At 25.4% G+C, this 17,846-nt stretch overlaps 2 protein-coding genes across 2 annotated transcripts; one reads left to right on the top strand and one right to left on the bottom strand.

The window, feature by feature from the left end:
* Positions 1 to 11,430: 11,430 nt before the first annotated feature.
* OCT59_007960 (uncharacterized protein) lies at positions 11,431 to 12,544 on the bottom strand (the record flags this gene model as incomplete). The annotated part of the gene is made up of 7 exons (XM_066142142.1): positions 11,431 to 11,495; positions 11,571 to 11,600; positions 11,689 to 11,721; positions 11,790 to 11,827; positions 12,203 to 12,213; positions 12,400 to 12,430; positions 12,510 to 12,544. 7 exons carry the CDS (start codon positions 12,542 to 12,544, stop codon positions 11,431 to 11,433), a joined length of 243 nt encoding a protein of 80 aa, XP_065999050.1.
* Positions 12,545 to 15,966: 3,422 nt separating this feature from the next.
* On the top strand, positions 15,967 to 16,265 carry OCT59_007959 (uncharacterized protein; the record flags this gene model as incomplete). Its single annotated transcript, XM_066142141.1, has 2 exons — positions 15,967 to 16,029; positions 16,092 to 16,265. The coding sequence occupies 2 exons, from the start codon at positions 15,967 to 15,969 to the stop codon at positions 16,263 to 16,265; spliced, it is 237 nt and encodes a 78-aa protein (XP_065999049.1).
* Positions 16,266 to 17,846: the final 1,581 nt, after the last annotated feature.

The raw sequence follows: 17,846 nt of genomic DNA, 5'->3' as shown, positions 1-17,846 counted from the left end.
ATACAAAATAGATCAAACGCAAGAATATTACATTTTCAATATTACACAATTCAAATTATTTATACAGGGTAATCTAAATATGGCAAAAATTTTTTAATTAGATAGATATATATTTTTGTTTTAATATTTAGATTTTTTTTTTGATCTTTTTCAAACTGATTTTTTTTAAAATTTTTTTCCCTTAATATATAATCTATTTAATGATAATTTTTTCTTAGTTGTTTTTTTTTCTCATTATTTGGCGTGTATAAATTATTTCAATTATCAATAAATTTATTAACTCAATTATAGTTAAATAATATTTATTATGAATTCAAATGTCATAGAAATGAACAAGATCAAAATAAATCACATTTCATATATTTTACATTTTGTAGTCCTAACTCCCCTTTAACTTGTTATATTATTAAAACCCTTCCAGGTTCTTCGCATAGTTTGACAATCTTATGTCTTTTCATTTTCTCTAATTACTTAAAATTTGAACGAACATTTTCTAACTATAAATATTGTTTGGGTTTATTAAGTGACTCTTCTTTTAAATATAAGTTTATAAAAAAAAAATTATGGTGAAGAAAAGAAAAAATTTTAAATAACGTAATTGATCCAAAACCACATGTAACCGGCATGTGTGTAACCGGCAAGTAAATCCGGCTACCAGGCGATGCTAGAGTCATTGTCCCGAAATCATGATATTAATTTGATTTTTTATAATTGTGTATTTGAAAAATTATTTTTCTTTATTAAAATTGAATAAAAAAATAAATAAACACTCAAAGTTTGAAATATCAAAAATAATCCTTTAGACATGCTTATTATAAAAGGAGTAAATAATTTTATTTTATATATATTTTGGATTTTTTTTTAAAATTCGCGACGATCGAGCCAATCAGAATTTAAAAGCCACAAAATCACGTGGTGTTCTTATTCATATGAGACTGGTGATTGGACACCTGTTGTGGTTCAAAGTAAATTTAATAAAAATATTTATGATAATTAAATAGACTCAAAATTAGAGATGGGAGCTGCTCGTTCGGCTCTATTTCAATCAGTTCCACATTGGACTTCATTAAAAAAATGTGATGATCATTCAATAAAACGTCTAATTTTACAATTTTTGGAGTTTCGGTTCGGTTCAATTTTTTAAAAGTTAATAAATAAATTTTGACATAAATTTTCTTTTCTTTTTTATTTGTTTTAGAAGAATATGTATTTCTCTTATTTAAAACAAAATTTTAGCTTATATAAATTCGGAATTCGACTAGATTTAGGATCGGTTCAAAAACTGCTCGAGATCGCATGATTCGAGCTGACCTGATTAATTTTAGCAGAAATATAGCTTTGAAATGCACAAAACAATACATAACTGCTGAGTCATAATACAATTATCACTGAGCTATACATAACGTTATGGGTTTGCTAAAAGAAGCCAATGTGTCGCAGGAGTAAGAAGGAATTGAATGAAATTATTTGAGACGAAAGCTCAGGACAACACTAACTAAAGTATAAAATATTATGGCTGCACAAGTAACTTTTCTTACAGGCTTTCCAAAGACCTTATTTGTATTATGGAAGAAAAATAACAAAGTTCTGGCAAGCTTTGCTAAGTGTAATAATTATTTTTTTTTGGTATTGCATATCTTGTATAACTAACAATAGGTGTAAACTAAAGGTTATACTTTATTATTGGACTTTATTGAACTTCAATTCCAAACTTAAGAAATAACAAGAACTAACTCTTTAACAACTGAAAGGAAAATACAAGAGTTATTTATACAAAAGTTACTACATATAAAGATATAATAGATATAATTAATATAACTAATATAATAAGTATAAAAAATAAATCAATTATATTAAATAAATTAAATATAACAAATATAACAAATATAATAAAAATAATAGGCTATACAGCTTGGCACAGTAAATCTTAATTTTCACATTGATCATTTTGGTGCAGCACGACTAGTGCCTCGACCCGTATCCGGATCAATCCGGATTGATCCGGATTTTTTTTTTTTCAGATATCCGGATTTTCACGGTTTTCATCCGGATTATAAACCGGATGAAAAATATCCGGTTTGACCCAGAATCCAGATGAAATTATTATTATTTTTTTTTTATTAATAATAATTTTGCTGATCCATAAAGATCTATATCTAAATGATATTATGGCTAATTATTTTTGCGCCTAATACCAATTTTTTTATTAAAATTTATTAAATTTATATTCGTTATATTAAACTTTTTAATACAGTAAGTTTAAGAAGATTTTTCAATTATAATTTATTTATTGAAGTTTGTATCAGATTTGTTTATTTAAATTTATACATTAACAAATAACAAATAATTTTAGATTTCACATTCAAACGTTCAAAAGAAAAAAAACTTTATATTATTTTTGTTACAACAAAATAATAATTATTGTTTTAAATAAAAAATTGTTCAATATTATAAATTTATATAATTATACCAACTTTTTTTAAAAATTAAAACTAGTGTTATATAATTTGATTCAAATAATTCTTTAATTTTTGAAAGAAGAAACAAATCCTTAAAAAATTGCCTTACTAACCCAACACATCTATTTATAGTAATCTTTAGCTGTATATAAAAATATCTTGTTTAAAATTTCATAATTAGTTAATTTACAAAGAAATGTTAAACAATAGTCTGAGACAATGCTGAAATAATAAGAAATTGTTTTAAATAAAAGTATTTAATGAAATTGGAATTATGTAAATTTCGTGGTCTTGGATAATTTTGGCCAATTTGTAATTCTGGCCGGCGTTATGAATTCTGGCCAGAATTATTGCCGATCATTTGTAAATCCAATCCAGTTTCCGGTTTCTATCCGGATTATCTGATCCGGATTCAAAATCCGGGTCAATCCGGATATAATCTGGATTTTTTTTTTGTGTAATCCGGATGACGGTTTTCATCCGGGTCAAAGCACTATGCACGACAGCATGTTGTAGTAATACAATGACCCAAAAAAATTTTTTATCGTAACTTCTACTTTTGGTTAAAATATTTCTTTTTAGTAGCTCATTCATGATAATTGAATAAGAAAAAAAATTTTTTTTGTCAAAAAATTTGTACAAAGAAAATTAAAAAAAAAAAATAATTTTTTTTTCAGTAAATCAAAATAACAAATGGAAACGGAATTTAGTAAATTAAATATTTCAGATAATGATACTGATACAATGAGCACCAAAAATTGTTTGTATTGCAATATACCTTTTACTGAAAAATTGTGGTGTAAAGAATGTATTAATTCTTTAGAAAACTTAGCAGAAAATGGTAATATAGAAGCAATGTTTAATTTAGCCACATGTTATAAAAGTGGAGAAGGAACAGAAAAAAATTTAGAAAAAGCCTTTTATTGGTATCAAAAAGCAGCAGAAAATGGTGAAGAAAATGCAATGTTTAATTCAGCTATATGTTATGAAGATGGAATAGGAACAGAAAAGAATTTAGAAAAAGCCTTTTATTTGTATCAAAAAGCAGCAGAAAATGATTATATTATTGCAATGAATAGTTTAGCCATATGTTATGAAGATGGAATGGGAACAGAAAAGAATTTAGAAAAAGCCTTTCATTGGTATCAAAAAGCAGCAGAAAATAATTATATTATTGCAATGAATAGTTTAGCCATATGTTATGAAGATGGAATAGGAACAGAAAAGAATTTAGAAAAAGCCTTTCATTGGTATCAAAAAGCAGCAGAAAATGGTCATATTGGAGCAATGAATAATTTAGCCATATGTTATAAAAGTGGAGAAGGAATAGAAAAGAATTTAGAAAAAGCCTTTCATTGGTATCAAAAAGCAGCAGAAAATGGTGAAGAAAATGCAATGTTTAATTTAGCTATACGCTATTATTATGGAGAAGGAACAGAAAAGAATTTAGAAAAAGCCTTTCATTGGTATCAAAAAGCAGCAGAAAATGGTCATATTATTGCAATGTATAATTTGGCCATATGTTATGAAAATGGAGAAGGAATAGAAAAGAATTTAGAAAAAGCCTTTTATTGGTATCAAAAAGCAGCAGTAAATGATCATATTAATGCAATGTTTAATTTAGCCGGCAGCCACTATGATGGAGAAGGAATAGAAAAGAATTTAGAAAAAGCATTTCATTGGTATCAAAAAGCAGCAGAAAATGGTCATATTGGAGCAATGAATAATTTAGCCATATGTTATAAAAGTGGAGAAGGAATAGAAAAGAATTTAGAAAAAGCCTTTCATTGGTATCAAAAAGCAGCAGAAAATGGTGAAGAAAATGCAATGTTTAATTTAGCTATACGCTATTATTATGGAGAAGGAACAGAAAAGAATTTAGAAAAAGCCTTTCATTGGTATCAAAAAGCAGCAGAAAATAATTATATTATTGCAATGAATAGTTTAGCCATATGTTATGAAGATGGAATAGGAACAGAAAAGAATTTAGAAAAAGCCTTTCATTGGTATCAAAAAGCAGCAGAAAATGGTCATATTATTGCAATGTATAATTTGGCCATATGTTATGAAAATGGAGAAGGAATAGAAAAGAATTTAGAAAAAGCCTTTTATTGGTATCAAAAAGCAGCAGTAAATGATTATATTAATGCAATGTTTAATTTAGCCGGCAGCCACTATGATGGAGAAGGAATAGAAAAGAATTTAGAAAAAGCATTTCATTGGTATCAAAAAGCAGCAGAAAATGGTCATATTGGAGCAATGAATAATTTAGCCATATGTTATAAAAGTGGAGAAGGAATAGAAAAGAATTTAGAAAAAGCCTTTCATTGGTATCAAAAAGCAGCAGAAAATGGTGAAGAAAATGCAATGTTTAATTTAGCTATACGCTATTATTATGGAGAAGGAACAGAAAAGAATTTAGAAAAAGCCTTTCATTGGTATCAAAAAGCAGCAGAAAATAATTATATTATTGCAATGAATAGTTTAGCCATATGTTATGAAGATGGAATAGGAACAGAAAAGAATTTAGAAAAAGCCTTTTATTTGTATCACAAAGCAGCAGAAAAAGGTTATATTGTTGCAATGAATAGTTTAGCTATATGTTATGAAGATGGAATAGGAACAGAAAAGAATTTGGAAAAAGCCTTTCATTGGTATCAAAAAGCAGCAGAAAATGGTCATATTATTGCAATGTATAATTTAGCCATATGTTATGAAAATGGAAAAGGAATAGAAAAGAATTTAGAAAAAGCCTTTTATTGGTATCAAAAAGCAGCAGTAAATGATTATACTAATGCAATGTTTAATTTAGCCGGCAGCCACTATGATGGAGAAGGAATAGAAAAGAATCTAGAAAAAGCATTTCATTGGTATCAAAAAGCAGCAGAAAATGGTCATATTGGAGCAATGAATAATTTAGCCATATGTTATAAAAGTGGAGAAGGAATAGAAAAGAATTTAGAAAAAGCCTTTCATTGGTATCAAAAAGCAGCAGAAAATGGTGAAGAAAATGCAATGTTTAATTTAGCTATACGCTATTATTATGGAGAAGGAACAGAAAAGAATTTAGAAAAAGCCTTTCATTGGTATCAAAAAGCAGCAGAAAATGGTGAAAAAAAAGCAATGAATAGTTTAGCTATACACTATTATTATGGAGAAGGAATAGAAAAGAATTTAGAAAAAGCTTTTCATTGGTATCAAAAAGCAGCAGAAAATGGTGAAAAAGAAGCAATGCATAGTTTAGCCATATGTTATAAAAATGGAGAAAGAACAGAAAAGATTTTAGAAAAAGCCTTTCATTGGTATCAAAAAGCAGCAGAAAATGGTCATACTGGAGGAATGAATAATTTAGCTTTATGTTATGAAAATGGAGAAGGAACAGAAAAGAATTTAGAAAAAGCCTTTCATTGGTATCAAAAAGCAGCAGAAAATGATCATATTATTGCAATGAATAATTTAGCCATATGTTATGAAAATGGAGAAGGAACAGAAAAGAATTTAGAAAAAGCCTTTCATTGGTATCAAAAAGCAGCAGAAAATGATTATACTAAGTCAATGTTTAATTTAGCCAATAGTTACTATAATGGAGAAGGAATAGAAAAGAATTTAGAAAAAGCCTTTCATTGGTGTCAAAAAGCAGCAAAAAATGGTGATGAAAAGGCAATGTATAATTTAGTCGACCACTATTATAATGGAGAAGGAACAGAAAAGAATTTAGAAAAGGCCTTTTATTGGTATCAAAAAGGAGTAGAAAATAACAAAGTGAATCCTAAGAATGAAGTAGTTGGATTATGTGATGAATGCAAGCAAAAATATACTGATTACCAGTGGTGTCAACAATGTAATACTAAACGATTTCAACAAAATTTTTTAAAGTGGGCTAGTAAAAATGAATTTATTGATAAATTTATTCAGGAAACACAACTAAATGCTAAAAGTAGTTATGAAATATTAGAGTGGATACCTTATAATAAATTGTCAAGTATTAATTATTATGATAAAGGAGGATTTAGTGAAATTCATAAAGCTATCTGGTCAGATGGACCTATTTATGGTTGGAATTTTGATAAACAACAATGGAATAGACAAACATGTTATGAGGTTGTTCTTAAAACACTTAATAATTCATCAAGTTTAAATAATAGATTTCTGGATGAGGTATAGTATTTGTATATAATGGTAAATTTTATTTACTTTTGCAAAAATTTAATGATTTTTTTATCATTTATGTAGTGGAAATATTATTATAGTTGTCAGAAAAAATCATTTTCAAAATTTATTCAGTTCTTAGGTATTACTCAAGATCCAAATAATTTAAATTATATAATAGTAATGAGTTATGCAAAAAAAGGAAGTTTGAGAAAATGTTTATCTGATATAATTAAATTCAAATGGCAAGATAAGTTACAATTATTGAAAAAAATTATATTAGGACTTAAAGTAATTCATGAATCAAATTTAACTCATGGTGATTTTCATGATGGTAATATTTTAATGTCAGATAATTACAATGAGATATTTATTATTGATTTAGGATTATGCAAACCTATAAGTGATTTACAAGATTCTGATAATAAAGTTAATGAAATTTATGGAGTTTTACCCTACATGGCGCCTGAAATATTAAGAAAAAAACCCTATATTCCAGCAAGTGATATTTATAGCTTTTCAATGATAATGTGGGAATTTACATCAGGCATTCCTCCATTTAACCATGAAGCACATGATCATCACTTTATCTTAAGTGTTTATGAAGGGAAACGTCCTAAAATCATGGAAAATACTCCAAAATGCTATATAGATTTAATGAAAAAATGTTGGGATTTAAGTCCTTCCAATAGACCAACCATAATAATGCTTGAAAATATTATATCTGGATGGATTAGATGTATTAATAAATATTATGAAATAAACAAAGATGAAAATTATGAATGTTTTGTATCTGATATTGATAATCAACTAAAAAATGATATGAAAGAATTTGTAGAAGCAAACAAAGCTTTAGTACAAGAAAAAGCAAGCACTTCTATCATACAATATCATCCACAAGCATATTTTACAAGTCGCAAACTTACTTCAGTTCAAGCAGAGTCTCAGGGTTTTGATTGTATGATTGAAGATTAATAATTTTATTATTTATATATTCTTCATTTGTTATTATCAATGATTACATAGAAAGCATTATTATGTTGTACTTTTTCAGTTTTACTATAAAGTAATAAGATTAAATATTATTGAATACAAGTAATACAAGTATGATAATTATTGAAATAATGTTTATTTATACTTTTATTTGTTTAAAAAATTTATCTAAATTCATACTTTTGAAAATTTACTAATATTCTTTTCTTAGATTAATATCATAATCAATATTTCTCATAAATTATAATAGCAACTGAACATCTAAAATATTGAAATTGTATAATGCTAACCTTTCTGATACAACTTAGTTATTACTCTTATTTAATTGATGAGATTGATAAATTATTTATATTGTAAACAAAGAGATTAATAGTGAAGCAATGATTATAGATCAAATTTTCTAGATCTCTATATACAGTAGCATTCAAATTTTTAGTTTCTGCTGGAAATACATCAAAAACTGTATAATTATTGGCTAAATTATAATATCATGCATTTTTATAAAATTATTAAATACTTATATTTTATATTTCTTAAATAAATAGACACTTTTTGTAGTCCCTATAAAAAAGATAATTTGAATATATTATTATGGGCCATATCCAACATAAAACTTAAAAAATTCTAATTTTTGATACTTATTTAAGTATTACAATATAATATTAACACCTAGTTTCTTAACAGCAACTAAATAAACTAATAAATATCAAAGAAAAAAGCCATACATTCTTACTTATTCATATTTTATAGTATTCATAATTTTATATTTATTATATATCATGCTGGGAAGTAAGTAATTTATATGCTTTTTTTTATTTCAATTTATACCAAGTTTTAATATTTAAAATCCGGTTTGTTCAAATATGTAATAATGCAAAAAATCAATTTCCATTTCATCATTAAATACATATATTTTAAAAATTTATAAAAGAATTTATTTTTTATCTTTTTGTATAATTTATTTAAGAAGTCAAACCATTTGTAACTTAATCAATCAAAAAAATGTATATTGTACAATCTCATGCAAATTATAATATATTAAAAAGGAAAGCCTTTTAGAAAAGATATCTAGAAAAAATAAAGTTCTAAACATAACTAAAATTTTGCGTAATAAGTGAATTTGAAATGTCCTTTGATTATTATTATTGAGCGATATAAAGAAATGATTATTTATTCTTCAAAAAAACAATAAAAAGCAATGAGGATAAATTTAATCTTTCGATTAGTATCAAATATTCTATCATAAATGATGATAAAAAGGTTAACAATATAGATTCATCTAGATTAGATTTTGATAAAATATTAAAAAATGTAATTAATGTTAAGAAATTGTCATCCTCTTTTAAAATAATTTTAAAAATTCAGTCTTCATTTAAACAATGATTTTTATAATACATTTTCATTGTGAAAAGTTCAAAGAGTATATACTGTATATAGTTTTATAATTTTTATTAACTACTTTTGTAATACAGCAATAAATTTATATCATCGCATTAAATAATGTTAATAGAATTCTGAATTACAAGAATGATTCATCATATAATTATAATTATTATAGTAAATTATTTTTGCGTTAAATAAGAATACCAAATGTTGTCAATATAACGATATCATCGTTATTAAATAATGAACTTGCAACTAGTTTATGATCATTGCTGATACTAATATATTTTTTGTCAGGATAATGAAAATTTTCAATTCTCATGTTAATTAATTTCCTTTTTTGAAAACTTCCAGTTTAATTTTACCATCACCAACACGTATATCCCATTTAATTAAATTTTCAGTTGATTCAGTTGATTCTTTATCATTTGTTGTGGCTTTTTGAAATAATGTAGACAGAGTATTATCCATAATTCCATATATAGATTAAATGAATGAACATTTAAGTATTCATCACATTTAACAATTTTGTTATTTTTTTTATTTAATTCATCAGAATTTTCGGATGAAAAGTTCATTTTTGACATCTTTTCGTAAAGTTTAGATTTCCAAACAAGTCCATTTCGAATTCCAAACACAAACTTTGTTTGATCATCAGTTTATTTGATTAATTCGTGATTCGCATAACAATTAGAGAAAATTTACGAAATTACTATTCAATTTAGGGGAAAAAATAAAAAAGTTATTTGCGATTATATCATTTTACAGTGATTCAATTTCGATGAACATTTTTTTGTCGTGTAGCTCTCTACGCCTTCTATAAAATAAAAAAAAGATCGTCAAAATTGGACCAATAGAATGTGAGATAATCGCAAAATCAATTTTTTCTGGAGCATGTCAGATTCGAAATTTGGAATCCGATATGCCCCAGGAAAAATTGATTTTGCGATTATCTCACATTTTATTGGTCCAATTTCGAGATCTTTTTTTTATTTTATAGAAGGCGTAGAGAGCTACATGACATAAAACTTTCATCGAGATTGAATCACTGAATCATGAGATAATCGCAAAAAACGTTTTTATTTTCTCTTCCCAAATTTGAATAGTAATTTTCTCCGATTGTTACGTGAATCACAAATTAAACATATTTTCGTATTTATTGTTCCAGCAATATTTGATTTCTTTATCTGAGGTATAATAGAATAAAGAAGGTAAAAGAAATAAACCAGTATGATTCATAAAATTGTATAGTTGAATATCTAAATAAAAAATAATGATTTAATATGAGTAATAATTAAAGTATAAATAAAATTTTTTAAAAATGGTTACCATTATTTATATCCAAAGAAGCAATAGTAATTCCAATTCGATTGAATAAATGATGATTTTATCATTAATTTTTAGAAAAATAAACTTTTTATTACTAAATATTCTGATATTTTTTTTTCAAACTAAAAAAATAAATAGTATTTATTTATTTAACTATAATTTAACATTGATTGGTTTGAAAATAAATTTTATAATATTTATTACCTTATTCTTATTCTTATTATTATCAAATATTTTTACACCTTTCATAGTATCGATACTCCATTCACAGGTAAACTTTATCATATTTTGTTATACTAATTAATTCATAATTTTAGGTATCCTGTAAAATCTCTTACATTCCCATTTGTTATTTTAGTTTGTGTGGAACAAATCCAAATAATTTTATGTTTTTCATTAATAATATTATTTACAACTACACTATATAGAATAAATTCACCTTTTAAATTAAAGGTACAATAGTATGGAACAACTTTTATATTGAAACTTCTTTTACAGAAATATATTAATAGTCAAAACCTCGTGACCAAATCGTGACTAAATGGCATACTAAATTAGTAATAGTTTCATTACGATCTAGTAAATCATTAATCTGTATATAGCCTATATGCAGTTACTGCGCATTAAGACGATCGATGATGATAATGATGACCAGAAAAAAAATTTATTATCAAAGTTGTTAGATATTAGTAAACAAATTGTAAATATATTTATGGCACTTTGTAAATATATAGTAAATAATAGTAAATAAATCGTAAATATATTATAAAGAATTATTAAACGTTTTTTTAAAAATTAGTAAATGCAATGATAATTATTTTTTTATGTTTCAATGCTAATCACATAAAATTAATCTAATACCTCACAGCGAAGCATTAACTAACATTAAAATGACTTTGAAGAAGTATATATTTCTCATATAATAATTATTCCCTAAATCATGTCCACTATTATTACATTTATCGTTGTAACAACAATGAACAAAATATAAAGTACTACTTATATCAACTACGCTCATAGAACATATCTGTCACGTATCTTGAAGTCTATAAACCAGACATCCTAATTTCATTAAACCAGTAATTTTAAACCTATTGATGACAATAAAGGCGAAATGTTAATCATTTCTTTCATGGCTAAAAATTGATCGTATAATTGCAAAAGTTTCTCCATCATCGGTGACTATGGTAACAACTTTGATTCTTTAATAGAAAAAAAATTAAAGTTTCGAAATTAGTTAGAAACTTCAAAACTTACCGTCCATCCAATAAAAGTCCAAAGGGAAACCTACAAAAAAATAAAGAAATGATTAGTAAGCCTATTCTTTAATAATAAAAATAAATAAAGTTTCGAAGAAAGACACTTTAAAACTTACCATCCTCAGGAATAGCTAATTCAAAGGTAAACCCTACAAAAAAAAGAAGGAAACAGTTAGTAAACCTGTTCCCTTAAAAAAAACACTGAAAGTAACATTACCTTCGAAATTTCTCTGTGGGTTGGATTGACTGAAGTCCCTACAAAAAGTAAAAAATGTTAATAAAACATTTCTTTTAAAAAATATTAAAAATAAGTTTTACAATAATACATATGAAACTCAATATGATTCAGACCAAATTTTATGAAAAGTAAATAGGGAAGTATTAATAAAACATTTCTTTTTTTAAAAAAAAAATTAAAGAGAAATTCTGAAAATTTTTTTTGAAATTTACCATTAATTAAAAAATATAAAAAAGTTAATAAAACATTTTTTTTTAAGTTTAGAATTGTATTTGAAAACTTATGATTCTGTTCCATAATCCAAAAATTGGGTAAGATTCCTAAAAAAAAAAAGTTAGAAACATTAGAAACGTTTTTTTTAATAAATTTTTGAAACAAATTCGTAAACTTACCAACCGGATCTCTAAAAAAAAGAAAATAACGAAACATTAGCAAATGTTTCATTGAAGAAATAAATTATCAAAAAAAGATTTTCAATTCCTCACCTAAATCACATGTCCCGAAGAGCTAACTGTCTAAAAAAATGAAAGAACGAAATGTTAGCAATGTTTCATTAAAAAAATAGTATTAGAAAAAAAAATCCACCTACCAAAATCCACATTTGTCCAAAGCCGTATAAGCTACAAAATGCAAAACACGAAATGTTAGTTAATGTTTCGTTACATAAAAATCAAAAAAAAGAATAATTTTGGACATTACGAATTATGTCCCTTTGAAATAGGTGTTTTGGACATACGAAAAAAATAACAAAAATGTTAACAAAATGTTTCATTAAGATAAATTTGAAAAAAATTAAAGAAACCCTCCTCGCCAAAGTTCCCATGTATCCAAGAGCCAAAGAACTAACCGTCCAAAAAAAGAAAAAAAGAATTAGTAGCCATTTTTTAAAAGATAAAATAAATAAAAAAAAATTACACAACTTACCAGAATACCATATCCAAGAACTGAGAAGTCATCTAAAAAGTATAAATAAGGGGGAAGAGGAAAAAGAATGGGAAAAGGGGAAGACGAAAGTGTGGAAATAGGATAGGATGAAAGTGTGGGAAAGAGTGAAGTTAAAAAAAGTTTAATTGATCGTTCAATTATTATAGTATTACGTGATTCACGTAACTTAAATACTTAAAATTTAATACTTAAAATAGCTTAACAGTTAAATTAATAGCTTAATAAATTAATAGCTTAAATTAAATATGCGTTTAAATTAATAGTAGTATCTTTATGATTTTACTGATAATAAATTTTACTATTAATTTTTATCACTTACTATAATTTTTACTACATAATAATAGAATTTTATATTATTAATTTTTATGCTTTTATTATTAACATAATTATAAAAAAATAATTAAGTTAAAAAAGGTATTTATATCATGTGTGTTATGGCGATTGAATTAAGTTTTGAGCTAAAACTCTTTAAAGATTTTGATCAAAGCCAAAACTTTTTAATTTTTTTTTTAATTTTCTTTTAAAAGTTTTGGTCATACTATTGAAACTTCTTTTTAAATTTTTTTTTGAAAAGTTTTGAGGTTTAACTTTTTTTTAGTTTCAAAATTTCAAAAAATTTTTTTGACGCAAGATTTTGGTATGTGTAATTTTTTTTTATTTTTATCCTTCTTTAAATGAACATTATTAACATTTTACATTTTTTTTAGGCGGTTATTTAGGTTTCTTTGGATGTGAAATTTTAATAAGTGCAAATTTTCTACTTTTTTTTCTTTACTCTGTCTTCTAATGAACATTTACTGAAAGTTTGTTCTCTTTCTTTTTATTAGACAGTTGGGTTCTTTGGCTCTTTGTACATGAATTTCAGTAAGTTTTTCTTTGTTTTTTTTTAAAATACTTTTAACAAAACGGTTATTAATATTTTATTTTTTTTTTAGGCGGATCTATAATGTCTATGAGGATTATATGAAGGTTGATTTAAGCTAAAATGGAATTATTTAAATTTCTCTTGCACAATCCTCGCAGAGTTGGTCTTCAAGCTTTATCAGGAATCTAAAAAAACATCTCTGCTAAGTAGAGTGAGGCCATGACACTGAGTTACTGCTCAAGGTATTGATTGAATTAAAGACAAGCACCTTGTATACAGTACCTTTGAACTATTATTCAAGTTCAAATCTATTTTTCAATACATCAAGTATGACCTACTAGGTGATGGTACAGACACTAGTGTCATGGGATCTTAGTGAGAAATCAGTTAATTCATTTCTCTTAACAAAATGTTTCCTAATATTTCATTTATCCTTTTTTTAGATGGTTGTTTTTTTAGACACATGAAAATCCAGTGAGTGGGTTTTCTTTGAATCAACTTATTATTTTAGCAAAATGTCCCTTAACATTCAACCCTTTCTTTTTTAGGCGAATCTGGATCTGAAATTAAGCATAATTACAACTTTAATACGGCAATTTCATAATTTTGAGTCGTAATCTGAAATTAGGTAGTAATCCAAGTTGTAATCCAAAATGCCGTAATTATTACTTACAGTGACCAACCTTAATGGAGAACATCAGATCAATCAGGTGATACCATTGTCCAAATCAGGTTCTCACTTTATTATAGTTGTGTCACCAGGGGCGCTATGTCAACGGAAATTTAGTACGTTGATCGCTTAAAAATCCGTGGCTATCCAATTATAACAAGAGGAACATTAGATAATGTATTTGCAACATCAGCAGTTATATTTTTTATAGAATTTATGTAATATCTATAATCCTATATATATCCAATATAAATTTTTTATATAAATTTTTATAAGTCTATATCACACACATACATTTTATTTGCTTTTTATTTAAATATAGAAATATTATAAATATTTTATATAAAATTTGTGCAAATATAAAACTATTTAAATATAAGTTTATTTGTAATTTATAGTCGAATAAATAATATGCAAATATTAAATATAAAATTATATAGATATAGAATTACTTAAATATAAGTTTATTTGTAATTTATAGTTAAATAAAAATTATGCAAGTATTTTATATACTAACTATATATGTATATAATTAGATACATATTTTATATAAAATTTTCATATAAATTTGTATAGGTTTAAAAAATATTTATATGTTTTATTTAATTTTCAAATGAGTATAAAATTATAATAATTACCTAAATATAATATATATAATTTGCATCAATAGATAACATATATAACTGTTTTAAAGATTTACAAACTAAAGCTTAACAAAATCACGATAAATCTTATTTGGAAAATTTTGTTCATCAGATTGATCATCATCAGAAAAGGTTTGATCATCATCTTCAGAAAAGATAGGAATTGCCATTTCGTTTATATTTGTTGCTAAAACTGAATGTTCAATAATAGGAACAGATAAGTCATCAAATGCAATTCTAGTATTTTCGTCACTTTCATTTGATTCTTCACCATCATCACCATCATTACGGTTATAAACATCATCCCTCTTTGAAAATAATTGATCTGAAGAAATTTCGTTTGAAGACTCTTCATCTGAACTTGATTCATGTTCACTACTACTTATTTCATAATTGAATTTGTGGCTTTGTCGATGATTATAATAACTTGTTGAACGATTAAAAGTTTTAAAGCAAATATTACATGTCCACATTTTAAAAATTGAGATACCCTTTCAATCAAAAATGATGATATAAAAAATAGTGTATCATAATGATTTTAAAAAATTTAAAATATTTAGGCTACAATGAATATAATATGAAAAGGGGATGAAGTACTGTAATGTTACACTTGTAAAAACTAATTATTATTAATGTGATGTGTAATTACGAAATGAAAATCAATTGGATGAGAGATTGCCAGTGTAAATTCAACCAAAATTCTTTGAATATTTTTATCTAATTAATGATGTTCCGATGTGAAGTAATTATGAAATACCATTAAATATATTATCAATAATAATAATTTTATAAAATGAAACTTGTGAAAAATGAAAATAATATATTTACCAGTATTAGTTTGTATTATGATTATATGTTTATATATCCGTCATTATAAATTATGCGATTAATAATGTGACGATCATTATCATTAATCATCATTTTATATAAATAGTTTAAATAGTTTAAATAATTTAAACTAATTTTAACTTTTTTCTTTTTCATGTTCTTTTCATCTTTCCATTTTTTCATTGTTTTATTAATTATTTAGCTATGAAGTCTATGAGAAATCTTAGATCAAAGCGTAAAATAAATGACCAGCAAGATATTGAAGCTGTAAGTACTACAACATTTATGAATTTTACATGGTACAAAATAACCACATTTTTTTTATTTAGATTATTGATGGCTTTGAAGTAAATACGAACTCTACACCAAGTAATGGAAAGAAAAAACGAAAAACTACTACACAGAAAGTTAAATCACTTGTTACAAAACCTACAATCAATAAAACTTCAGTTGGTAATAATTCGAGGCCATCTACTACAAATGATACCACTTTATATATCTGATGATAACTTGTCTCCATTCACTTTAAATGTTACGCCTATTACTGCTTTAACTAATGGTAATATTTCACTGGTCAGAATAGTCCATTTCGGCAAAATTTTAAATTGCCGAATGTTGGACGAAATTTGGTCTGACCTTAGCCGATCAGTACCAAAAAAATCGGCAACTAATTTTATAGGCGATTTGCACCGTAACGCCTGCCACTCGCAATTAGAAATTGGCAAAGTTTCGGAATTAGTTAAAAAAATCGGCTGTACATATCAATAAAATTCGAACCTGCCATGCAAATGAAATTCGTCATAAACAATCGACTATTCGTCTAAAAATCGATATTGATTTAAATTGCCGATTTGCAAAAATAAATAAAATCGACCATAATAATTTTGACGAAATTTAGCAAATTTAAGTTTTAAAACAGCGATTTTATTTCGATTGATTTACCAATTATTTTAATTAAATCGCAAAAATTTCCTACAAAAATAGTAAAAATTTCCTACGAAAATAATACGAAAATAATACTAAAATAATAAAAATTTCCTACGAAAATAATACGAAAATAATACTAAAATAATAAAAATTTCCTACGAAAATAATATGAAAATAATACTAAAATAATAAAATTTCCTACGAAAATAATACGAAAATAATACTAAAATAATAAAAATTTCCTACAAAAATAATATGAAAATAATACTAAAATAATAAAAATTTCCTACGAAAATAATATGAAAATAATACGAAAATAATAAAAATTTCCTATGAAAATAATACGAAAATGATAAAAAAATCCAATCCACAATTCCACAAAAAAACCCATAATTTTCAAAAAAAAAATCCAAAAAAAAACTGACGAATCAATCTAAAATTCGAAAAAGTTAGTATAACAAAAACTCAAAACAAAAATTAAAGTACAAATTTATACCATTTTTCTGTTTCATCTTCCGTTTCCGGCGATTCTTCCACTCCAATTGGTTCCGATTCTTCCATTCCCGTTGGTTCCGAATCTTCTATTACCTCTATTTCGTCCATCTCCGCCGACATTTCTGCATCTTCCGCCATTATTAGATTATCCATCGTTTAAATCGGCATCTCCGGCTCAGAAAAGTCGGTATCGGCCGGCGTATTCTGCTCCACATAGGTCCAATTTGGAGCACCTCGTGGATGACGAGAGATGATATTATATATCTCATCGTCATAATTTCGCGTTCGTATCAGTTGTGCAGATTGAAGAGAGAAAGCGTGTTGGTCCAAGATATTTCGTAATAAATCTATTAACTATTATTAGAAAAAAAATCAATCCTATTACGAAAAAAATAAAACAAATAAAAAATAAAAAATAAAAATATGACAAATAAGTTATCGAACCTCTTCAGATCTCCAAGACGGATTATAAACATTGATATGTCTTTTACCGTCTGGTTGCTCCTCATCCGATTCAGAATACTCTGGAGAGTGATATCAGTTGTCGCTTAAAACATTCAAAAGTTCTTTTCGATCATAATTCTCCAGTTTTTCGTCATTTTTGTCGAAAAGTGATTTTGCGCCTTTAACTCGTCGTGCTTTTTTCTATATTTAAAGTTTTG

The sequence above is a fragment of the Rhizophagus irregularis genome, chromosome 16, assembly GCF_026210795.1.
Source record: "Rhizophagus irregularis chromosome 16, complete sequence".
NCBI lineage: Eukaryota > Fungi > Glomeromycota > Glomeromycetes > Glomerales > Glomeraceae > Rhizophagus > Rhizophagus irregularis.
Note: the sequence above shows the minus strand (reverse complement) of the source record. Positions and strands in the feature narration are given on the sequence as shown.